Source organism: Orycteropus afer, unplaced genomic scaffold, assembly GCF_000298275.1.
Source record: "Orycteropus afer afer isolate SDZICR_OR568_19922 unplaced genomic scaffold, OryAfe1.0 scaffold00002, whole genome shotgun sequence".
Lineage (NCBI taxonomy): Eukaryota > Metazoa > Chordata > Mammalia > Tubulidentata > Orycteropodidae > Orycteropus > Orycteropus afer.
In genome coordinates, this window is record NW_006921589.1 from 27,048,774 (window position 1) to 27,060,524 (window position 11,751).

The following is an 11,751-nucleotide window of genomic DNA, read 5'->3' on the forward strand; positions in this document are numbered from 1 at the left end:
TGGATCCCTAACTCGTGGGACCTTCCTGAGTCTCAGCTTCCAAAATGGTAAAATGAGTGGGTCGAATTCAGTCTGCAGTTCTCAACACTCTTTTTAGAGGTGGTACTTTTTCTTTTCACCTCAAGCAAAACTCTACCCAGAGCCCCAAAGTTGAAAGCAGATAAAAGTGGAGCTCTTCTTGGGTGCTGGGAGGGAGGCGGAGGGTGGTAGAGAGGTGGGTGGGGAGGGTGGAGTGTGGTCCTCCCAGCTCCTCCCTTCATCCCTGAGGGGTTTCTCTGCAAGAACATCTGGGGCTTTTATGGAATATGGTTTGAAGGCACCGAACTTGATCTCAATTCCCTTATTACTTAAAATGGCATGGAAAAGAGAAAGAGTAAAAGGATCAGAAGAAATCAACCTATTTCTTAGATATATCTGAGGGCACTTGGAGGAGAAAAGTATTTGGTCTCATTTGCCCTGAAAATAGTATCTTTTATTTACTTTATAATTTATCTTTTATGCACAGCATAATTCCATCCTGTCTCTATTTCCACAGCATCGTTTACATTTAATTATTAGTAAAGTCCCCAACTTAGAAAGAGGGAAGGTTGTCATCTCACCACTTAAACTTGCTCCAACAGGGCAGTTTACTGGGAATATCTTGCGGTAGAGGTAGAGAGTATGAAGCAGTGTGACCTTGGGTAAGCTATCAAAGGTCTCTGGGCCTTTGTTTTCTCATCTTTATGAGGTGACAGGAGAGTGATTCTACAAATCATTCTGTTGGTGTGTGCCATCTCTGATTTCAACTCATAGTGACCCTACAGGACAGAGCAGAACTGCCCCCACAGAGTTTCCAAGGCTATAATGGTTACAGAAGCTGATTGCCACATCTTTCTCTGTCAGAGTGGCTGGTGGATTTAAGCCCAAGCTTTAGGTTAGCAGCTGAACACTTAACCACTGTGCCACCAGGGCTCCTTGAGTCAGTCCTAGCTCTGTATAATTCAAAGCCTGTACAATGAGGTAAAAAAAAGGCCTGGTGATCTGTGCTCCCATAAAAATTACAGCCAAGAATACTTCATGGAGCTCTTCCACTTTATAACCCAGGGTGTCACCACAAGTTAGAATCAACTTGACAGCAACAGGTTTTTGTTTGTTTGTTTGTTTTTTAATATGAAGTAGGAGAAAGATCCTGTAACCCATAGATTGAACCAAAAATTTAAAAAAATCTCTGCCCTCCTAGACAACAAGACATTTACTCCAGGTGTTGCCCTTTCTCTGTTTGGTAAGCCTGAAACAAAACTTCAGGGTTCTTTGGATGAGCATGTCTGTCTTGCATTATGGAGAGTTCAGATTAATCACATTAGCTCTACTGACGTGGGTTTCTTTTCTTAACTGAGTCTGCGGCTGCGTATTTATAAATATTATGGATACACAGTTCTGTGTGTGAGCATGTCAACAACAGAGATGCATGAAAGGAAAGACCAAAAAGAGTTTCTTCAAATCTTTTGCCCAGATCATCTAAGTCTTTGCTCAGGGTTTTAACCAAATTTTATTCACAAGCCCTGGAAAAGCTGTTTTTTAAGAGTTATTTCTGAGATCTGAGGCTGGATTTTGTTTTATTCAAAGCGACTTCAGCCTGTCACAAGACAGTCTCATAAAATCTGTATCTTGGCTTAAGCTGGGAAGAAATGAGCCAATCCATCAGCCCAGGAATGCGGCTGTTTGACCACTTCCTAAGGCGACTGGGAAGGGATGCAATCTACTCAATTTATGGGGCTGGTGGCAATGAGTGATGCAGTCCTGAAGGCTCAGCACAGGGAAATCCCTGTGAACTTTTGCAGTGATAAAGTTCACAATCTGAATAAAAGGACCATGTGGAAGGGAAGGAGAAGGGGAGCAGAGAGTGGGTGAGGAGGCGTGCACACAAGCACCAGAACGAGTGCCAGTGTGGTCAAGGGAGTAAGGAATGAAACAGACTCCCTCTCGAAATACAACTCTAACGAATTCACAGAGGAAAGAACAGGACATTGGGTTTGGAAAAAAACAAAACAGAACCCACTGCTGTTGAGTCAATTCTGACTCACAGCGACCCCATGTGTTACAGAGTAGACCTGCTCCATGGGTTTTCTTGGCCATAATCTTCACAGAAGCAATTGACCAGCCTTTCTTTCAGGGAGTAGTTGAGTGGGTTCAAACCGCCAACCTTCAGGTTAGCAGCCAACTGCAAACTACTTGCACCACCAAGGCTCCAGAGTCTGAAAATAGAGCCTTTTAAAACTCCATCTGGATTCTAAAAATGAACCCTCATATAATGGTTAAAATGTAAGTTTGATGTGATTACCTCCCCTGACCTCAAATCATGCCACCTGCAGTAACCTTGTTATTTGTCATCTTATATCATAAACAAATGCAATTCCAATAGGGCAGCTGATATAATATCATTAGTTTATATTTATGTCCTCTCCCAGCCCTCATTGCAAATGTAATTCTGATGCCATTGATGAGAGAGCTGGGATTACAATTCCTGACCATTTCAACAGACATTTGGGGAAGGAAATAGAAGAATAATTTTGAGGTTTCTCAAAAAAAAAAAAAAAGAAAAGAAAAGAAAAGAAAAAAAGGTAACACAATATTTTCCCATTTATTTTGATTAACAGAAGGCTTGTGTTGAAACGTCAATGGCTCCCCACTGGTTAGCCAATGAAATCCAAACCCCTTGGTCTAGCAATTTGGGCCTTACATTTAGCTCATGCTATTATTTCCAACCTTATTTGCAATATTTCCCCTGCACACATTCTAAACTACAGCTTCTGAGGGTTCCCCAAACAAGCTCAGTGTCCTTTTCTCTGCTCTTACCATCCCCTTTACATGGGATGCCCTTTCCAGGCTCCAAATCCCATCCATCCTCTCAAACCCAGCTCAAATGCCACCTTGTCTATGGAGCCCTCCCTGATCTTCCACACCAGGAGTAACCTTTCCCTTCTCTGTTTCTCAAATATTGACACTGAAGTTCTTCAGCATTATCTGAGAGATGGCAAACCAAACTCACTGCCATGGAGTCAAAACCAAACCAAACCCACTGTTACGGAGTTGGATCTGACTCATAGCAACCCCTCCTTAGGTTTCCAAGGTGATATCACTACAGAAGTAGATTGCCTGACCTTCCTTCTGCCTGACTTTCCTTCCCAGGAGTGGCTGGTGGGTTTGAACCACCAACCTTCTGGTTAGCAGTCAAATGCCTTAGGCACTATGCCACCAGAGCTCCCTTATTCATACTATTGGACCCAAAACAACTTTTTTTTTTTTTTTCTGATTCATCTTTGGCAAATCTTTCAGGATCAGAGTGTTTCCTAAAAGTTAAAATCAATACAATTTGATGAATTAACGAATTGGTAATTGATTAAACCCCAAAACCAAACCCACTGTCATCAAGTCAATTCTGACTCATAGTGACCCTTTAGGATTTCCAAGGTTGCAAATCTTTAAGGAGCTCTGGTGGCCTAGTGCCTCAGGCATTTGACTGCTAACCAGAAGGCTGGAGGTTCAAACTCACCAGCCACTCCTTAGAAGGAAGGTTGGGCAATCTACTTCTGTAGTGATACCTCCTCAGAAATTCAAGGAGGGGTCGCTATGAACTGGATCTGAATCAACGGCAGTGAGTTTGGTTTTTTGGGTTTTCGCAAATTTTTAGGGAAGCAGACTGCCTCATCTTTCTCCTGCAAAGCAGCTGGTGGGTTTGAATTACCAAACATTTGGTTAGCAGCAGAATGCCTTAACCACTGTGCCACCAGAGCTTCCAATAATTGACTAAGGAATACAAAAAGTATCACTAGATATCACAATTCCTAAGAAAGCCTGAATACAAGTTGTTCTACTTCTTTAGCTACTACCTTTCCTTCCCAACCCACAGCTGTTATTAAACACAAATGTTTTTTAATGGTGTAAAGAGAGCTTAAATAACGTGTCTGAGATAATAATGCTTACAGGTCAAGGTAGCGTTAGTAAGAACTGTTAGTATGAATTCCTAGGAAAAGTCCTAGTGGAGCAGTCGTTAAGCGTTCAGCTGCTAACTGAAAGGTTGGTGGTTCAAATCCAACAGCTGTTCTATGGGAGAAAGATGTAACATTCTGCTTCTGTGAAGATTTATGGCCTTGGAAACCCTATGGGAAAATTCAACTCTGCCGTATAGCATCACTATGAGTTGGAATCCACTTGACGGCAGTGGGTTTGGTTTTTTTTGTTTGTTTGTTTATTTCTCCTAGGACACACTAACTTTAGATTATATGGCAAAGTTAAAAGGATATGTATTTTTAAATCATGACAATAGTCAAATTATTTGAGGGTTTTCTTTTCTATTTATTACAACCTCCAACCCTCCCAAAGGCAAATTGTAAATATAGTAGCACCAGGAAAGTACAAACTTTTACTTTATCGTGAAACTATTAGCTGGTTGCAGACTTTCTCTTGCTTGTTTTCAGCTCACATCTCTCTACTCAACCCTTCCCCATGTCCCTTTCCCTCCCTGGTCCCCAATATGCCTTTCAGGCATACCTCCCCCCTCCTTTTACTTTTCCCTTTTGTCATAACAATCACTATTACCATTCAGTCAAGTAATTTGCAATTCTCTATCATCTTCACTAGAACAGAGGCCATTGGTTATCACAGGCATCCTAGGAGGCTGTAAGGGGACATGTGCATTATGCTGGCCTGGCCAGGGCCCCATCTACTGCATAGCACCATGGGCAGAGCTTTCCTTTTGTTATTCCTAACCCCCTCCCTTTTTATGGGATTAGATCATGACTCTTTTATGAAGACCCAGAGGGAAATGGGATTATTAAGAATCTTGCTGGGTAAAAGCTATTTTGTCTTTATGTTGTCTTTTTTTTTTGAGTTGAGCAGCCTTAATGTCAGAGTAGAAGTTATTACGTATTCAGGAGAACACCTTAACCACATTGTTGCTGGCTGAGTACAGGGATGAAGGATGGAAGGGAAAGAAAAGGAAAAGAAAGACGAGAGAGAGAGGTGTCTGTGTGTGTGTGTGTGGGGGGGGGAGTAGAGGCGAGAACACAGAAAGCAGAAGAACAAGGAGGAAAATACAAAGAAGAGACGTCAATCTACGGTGAGACTCCAGCAGGGAAGACCTACCTCTGAAGAATCGCATGGTGAGAGATAATCTGATGCTTATAAAATACAAAGGTTTAGTGGAGTAAGAGTTGAGAATGAATAATTATTTAGTATCTCCGCCAAATCTCATAAAAATAACAAACTTACCACAATACATATAGGGTGCTTTCTATGACCACGAGACATGTTAATCCCAACAAAGCTGTTATAAACAATAAGTGACTTCCACATAGGCTTACTATATGCCAAACAGTATTCTATGTAATCTGACATAGCACAACAACCCTATGAAGTAGTATTATTGTCACATATATTTTATAAATAAGGTAAGTGAGGCACAGAGAGATTTAAGTATGATAATCGCACAGAGTCCTTAGATCCTAGAGTTAGGCAGTGGCTGAGCTGGGCTTTAAACCCACAAGGCCTATCTTCAATTCCTTAGAAGCTGAAGTCCAGTGAGGATTCCCCCCAAAAATTTCTCAGTGACAAACTTATTTCGTGGCATTAGGGAAAGACACACGTGTTGCCTGTTTGAAAACCCCTCTTTCTCTCTCTGTACCAGTAATCTGTCTGTGTGAACAATGAGAGATGTGTCCAAAGCTGGGGTGTGAGTGGGCTGGAAGCATTTAACACCTTCTCCATTCCCAGTACACATTGGCACGCCTTGTCATCCTGGCCCTCTTTCCTGTGTCCTAGAAACCCAGGGGGGCAGGATGCTCAGGTCTGAAACTGTGTCACGCCATCAAAGGGTGTGTGGCAACTCCCATTCCTCTCCTTTCTTCCCAACCCCACTCTCCCCTATACTAAATACCACACTGTTATTGTTCTACTGCATAGGAGCAGCATTTTCAGAAATGGGGGATTTATTTTTATAGCACAGCTGGTCTGCCAAAGGTCACATAATTTGGCAACATTCCCAGTAGTTAAAAATTAATTTCTCTTTATTGATACAACCAAGGTCCCCTAGGATCGGAGCTCAGCCTTATCTAAACTTGACAGCTTCCTAAACCTTTAGAAGATGCTTTCTCCTGAAGGGCCATCCAAGATATAAGGCCATTGTGTCTTGGAATCCAACTCCGCTGAATCCACCTAGGTAAGGAAACCATTGAGCCCTTGGCCATTTCTTATCAAGGCAGACAAAGCTTTGAAAAATGCTGTAGGATAAATTTCTGCAACATTGTCCAGCAAGGGGTTAATTAGGAAAAAATGGCAAATTCCTTACCTGGAAGGAACAGTACATAGACTAAGACTAACTTCTGGGGATCAAAACACATGTCTGTCACTCAAGGAGAGTACCTCAAAGATTATCCATCCAGTGGCAAATGATGGCAAGATGATTTAAAAAAACCCCTCCATTATGTTAACCACTGTAAATGTTAATTAATCACTGCCCATGCTTCACCTCTTAAGTACTTTCTCCTCAGTTTGAGAAACATAAAAGGTATTATTCTTCTGCTCCATCCTTTAAATAATAGCATTTCATCCCTATTTCCTAAAGTCTTTCCAAACTGGACCATTGGGGAATGCACTCTGAGAACTCTACCAGTAAACTTGGCCCTGAATTCTGTGAACTCAGAACTGTCCCATCCTTGGGTCACCCAAAGTCAACTCATTTTCTTGATTGCTTCCATGAACAGTTGAATGAGATGAAAAACATCCGAGTAGAGGCCTCAGAGATAACTAGTCTTGGTCTCTATTCCCTTAGGGATGCCTCCTCAACTGTTATTCTATAACTATTCATGCCTCAGTTATAAACTGGCATTTGGACTCCGTGTTTTTTTATACCATGAAGATAGGAACTGGCCTTTCTGTTGCAGAATGTGGACTTCACATTGAGTAGCAGAGAAAGAGAGCCATTTGATGGACAGAGGGAGTTCAGTCAGGATAGACCTGGTTCCAGTCACCGCAGCCTTTCAGTTTGCCAGTTAGGTGCTCCTTGGCTTAATGTCTGAGGGCTCCATAAAACCCCAAACACGCAGTGCAGTGTGGCCATTTACAGTTCTATTCTAGCAGGCACATCTTGGACAAGTAGGGGCCTGCGCTGGAGCCCTCTTGGGGAGCTGTCCCTTTTCCACTGTGTTGCACTGTGTTCTGTTGGCAAGTGACAACGGCTTCACTACCTGCTTACCGGGTAAAGTTTACTGGGCATCCACTGAACGTGGTCATTAGAGCAGAGCCCAGAGCGTCCATCTGAGCAGAATCTAGGACTTGAGAGTTTTGCCTTGCAATTTATTATATCTGTCCACCGCCAGCCCACAGTTTGGGGTGATAGACTAAAAGAAACGCTCTTCAAACCCTGACCTGGAGCCTAGATCGTCATTACTTCGCTTTCAGGATTTGACACCAGACCTGTTCCCCACAGCCAATTTATACCCCTTATCTGATCATCCAGTCCAGACAGAAGGTTGAATTGACCGCGTTTGCCGCGTCCATGACAATGGTGTTTAAAACCAAGCACAGATCAAAGCTTTCCTGGAGGTGATAGTGGGGCTCGGAGGGTGGTTATAGGGTCCTGGCTCTTGAGGGCAGTGAGTTAGTGTGTCCGGGAGGTGAGAACGTTAGGGCTAGCAGTTTTTTTGGGGGGTGTATGGGGGGAATCCACCAGCAGTTTCAATGATTTCCAGAGCAAAACCCAGTCCCCCGCGGCCCACTACTAACTCTAGCAAAAGGGTGTTGCGTGGCCGTGCGCAGACGCGCAAAGGCTAGCGCCAGGGGGCTCTCCACTCGGTTTGAAACCGAAAGGAAGGGAGGGGAGGGAGCCCAGCGGGGAGCACAAGTCAATAAACCCAGCGTCCATCCCCTCCCGTTCCAGAAGAAATGCAACTGCGATACGGATGGGCCGGACCCCCTAAGCTTGGTCTGGAAAGCTGATTCCCACCCCGCTGAGGATTGCCAGAGGGGCGACGACCCTCTCCCCCCGCCCATCTCCGGACGTTCAGCTCCGCCGGTCCCCCCACCCCCATCAGCGGCCGGGCGCCGGGGTCCTGGTGGGAACCGCTTTGGCGCAGTCTGCCCGAGGCGAAGACTGGGGGCACCGTTTTATCTCCGCTCGCCTCGTTTCTGTTAACTTGTGTTGATATTAAAAAGAAATCAATCAGTGAAAATGAAGCCTTGGCCGTGAATATTTTTCTCACGTGGAAAAGCAAAGAGCGAGGCGGCGGGGGAGGGGAGGCGGGAACTCGGCGGCGACCGCAGAGGCTTCTCCCGGGCAGAGGACAGCAGCCGCGAGTTAACTTTCCCGCAGTGGGCAGCGCCGAGGAAGTGCCGCAAGCCTCTCTCGGGGGGTACCCTGAGTCCCGAGGAGGAGGGGGAGGAAACGGCGTGGGAGGCGGCCACCTTCGCCGAGGCTTCAGCCTCGGTTTTGCTTTCGCTGGGAATATTTTTGCCTAATAGAATGTTTATGGATCGCTCGGCTCTGTTTCTGCTGCCTAGCCCAAACAAATCGATGTGGCTTTAGAGACGGGGCTGGGGGTGAGGCGAAGGGTGGGGAAAGTCGGGGCTGTCCGCACGTCCCCACCACGTGGATACCGCGCGCCGCGTGCTCTTCACCTGTTACGGCGCACTGGCGGGCGTTCGCAGCCCCGCGCTCCAAGAGGCGGTGCAAGTTGCGCGCATTCCCGCGCCTCAAGCTGGCTTCTTCCCGCCACTCTTCGCCCTCCTCTCGGAAATCCCACCCTGGCTTCTCGCCACCCAGCTTGGCCTGCGCCTGGGTCCCCGGCCTCGCTAGCCCCAGGTCCCGCAAAGCTGGCTCTCCAGGCGCGGCAGAGGGCATTTGGCGCAGTGCGGGGCTGGGGCGCATCTGGCCGGGCGAGAAGCCCCGAGTGCCCAGGCCTGGGGGGATGGTGAGCAGGCGGCGACCCTGCTACCTGAGGAGGCAGCGTGCCGGGGAGAGGCGAACCGGGTGCGCAGCGCCCACGCGGCCTCCCAGCCGCCTGCCAACCGCCGGGACCGCGCGTCGCGGTTTCAGGGTATTTCCTCAATTGCTCTCCCGAGCGCACCTTCCACCCTCCCTTTCGCCTGACTCTCATTCTCGGAATCGGTTCCCGCCGGGGGTGGCGGCAGCTGGACCGGGCCCCACTCCCGGCTGGCGCGCACCGGGTGAGTCAGAGGTCCCGATCGCCTCGGCCTTTGCCAACCGCTGCCAGCTCCCCGGGTGCCAGTTGGCTGCTCCGATTGAAACCCCGAGAGACCCGCAGCTTGCGATAGCTTTTTGGGGTGGAGGGGAGAATATTCAGCCCGGCTGGGTCCCAACCCTACGGGCCTTGGCTGCCCGCAGTCTCGTGGTGGGTGACTGGTGGGTGACTTGCCCCGCGCCTCTGGAAGTGACGCAGCGCGGTCCGGGGTTGGGAATGGGAGGGGGTTCTGCGGAGAGCGTGGGAGGCAGGTGGCAGAGCGGGAGTGGGTTCGAGCACGTACACACACACCACGCAGCGCTCGGGGACAGATGTGCGAACATCTGGGTTGGAGATAGACCCCTGAGTCTTCACGACCCCTCCCGCTCTCCACAGCACACGAAACCTGAAGTTGTGTGTGTGTGTGTGTGTGTGTGTGCCATTGTGCGCGCTCTCGTGAGCCCAGGCCTGCCAGAGTCCGATCCTGAATGCATAATGTACCCTGGGCACCCTCACTGCACGAGTGTATACACACACACACACACACACACAGAGCAAATCACACACATACATAATTTATGCAGCATCTAGGTCTGTGGGAGGTAATTTAATTTCGGTTCATGCTGGGAATTTAGAATTAAGGCAAGAGGGAGTGGGAGGCACTGGGAATCTCCCCAAGTGGGCCACGGTAGTACCCATACCTTTGATTTGGTTTGCAGCTGCCCTGAAGACATTATGGCCGAGAAGGAGCAGCAAACGGGGGAGTTAGGTGGCTAGCACATTCCAGAATCTTCCTCTTTCTAAAATGCACAGCCAAGCTTAAAGTGGGGGTATGTGCGTGTGTTGGGGAGTGAGAACTGGAGTACCAGGAGTAGAGCTCCCCTTGAGTTAACCATGCTCCCACAGGACCCACCAGAAGGTATGTGTGAGGATGCCCAGGCTGCGGCCCAGGCAATGCATGGAGTGAGCCCTGCAGCGGAGGCCATTGGCTTCCAAGTGTGCTGTGGAAGGGCATTTCAGGAAGGTTTCCTCCTCTGTTTTCCCTATTTCCTCTGCAGCTGGTTTTTGCATCCCTGATCACCTGTAGCAGCCGCTAAGAGTTTTGTCAAATTCCAAACACTGTTCTCAGAGCAGAGAGAGCCTCACCCTGGAGTGTGGTCCCAGGAAGGAAGGAAGGACAAGCCCCACTGGATCCCTTAAAGCCAGAAATCCCACCTCAGGGAGTGTGTTCCTTGCCGCTCCCCATAAATGCTGGCCCTAGATTGTTTTGGGCCTTGGTGCTTATCTCCCACACACCCTTTTTGGCAGTGCTTGAGAACAAATTCCACTCAAAAGTTTCTAACCACTTCACAAGAGTGAGAGACCTTAGAAGGCCAAGCAGTTTGCTTTAATAATAATTTTTAAAGAACACATGATTTACTTTCCCACAAAACACATGGATGCGGGAAAGAGAGCAGGGATCACTAACTGCCTTGGTTACCAGAATCGCCCAGGCTCAAGCCCCTGTATCAGCTGTAAACCAACTTGCTCCATTAGCCGAACCCTATGATATTCTGTGTCTAATACACCCATTCTACACAGAATCTACAGCACTGAAAACCCAAACTAGTCTCTCTTCTTTTCCAAGCCCTTCAGTTAACATTGCTCAATGTAGCTAAGTGGAGGGAATGCAAATGATTTATTTTTCGCTGGCTAGGTTGAAGAAACTCAAGGGAGATGTGTTCAGCTTCAAGACGGGGGAAAATATCCACAAAAACTGTAATGCAAAGGCTTTGTAGTATTTTTAAACCTTTGATTCAGTCCATATGTGACATCTGAACACCGCCAAATTCTATGTTTCAAAACACACACGCGCACACGTACACACACACACACACACACACTCCTAGCAGGAGGGAAAAGTTGGGTTTTGACTGTCTTGGTGGTGCAGGGAAGGCTGGCGGGGATCTCTCTTTAAATTATTGAGTATTGAGGGAGCCTGCTTCTGTGCTGTGTCGCGTCGCCCCCTGCATTAGCAGCCGCTTTTAAAGGAAAAGCATGTTGAAATGAATAGGGGGGAAAAAAAAAACTTTCAGGGGCTTACCTGGTTGGCCTCTCACTTCGTGTCGTGAAAAGTAGAACGCTAAGAAAACCCAGGTGAGAGGAAACATATCCATTTTGGAGAAGGAAGATTTCTCCAGAGCTGGATTTGTAGGTTTCCTGTATAATTAAAAGTCTTTGTGGTTTTTTTTCCCCCCTTCTCTTATTTTCTTCCTTACAATGTCTTCTGCAAAGGTTTCTAAGGATCAATGTTTCCCTCCAGGGTCCTGACGGCCCGTCTTCACCTTTATTCTTGCTGGAATCCCCACCTCGCCAGGAGGAGGGTAGCTCCTGAAATCACCAAAGAAGGAGCAAGCCGGGAGAGGGCACAGCTTTCCTCTCTTAAGAACAAAACGCATCTATGTTCTCTTCAGTTCCTCAAAGTATCATTTCCTTTTTCCTACAACATCACGAATATTTCCCAAAAGCCAAGCGTTAAAATAATCAAAAAGAAAAG

General features: G+C 47.1%; 1 protein-coding gene across 1 annotated transcript in view; it reads right to left on the reverse strand.

The window, feature by feature from the left end:
* The window catches only part of NRP2 (neuropilin 2), a 132,634-nt gene extending 121,263 nt beyond the window's left edge, over window positions 1–11,371 (reverse strand). The window contains exon 1 of the mRNA XM_007934867.2: window positions 11,299–11,371. Within this exon, the coding sequence (XP_007933058.1) occupies window positions 11,299–11,371 (73 nt within the window). The remainder of the gene's footprint in view (window positions 1–11,298) is intronic.
* Window positions 11,372–11,751: the final 380 nt, after the last annotated feature.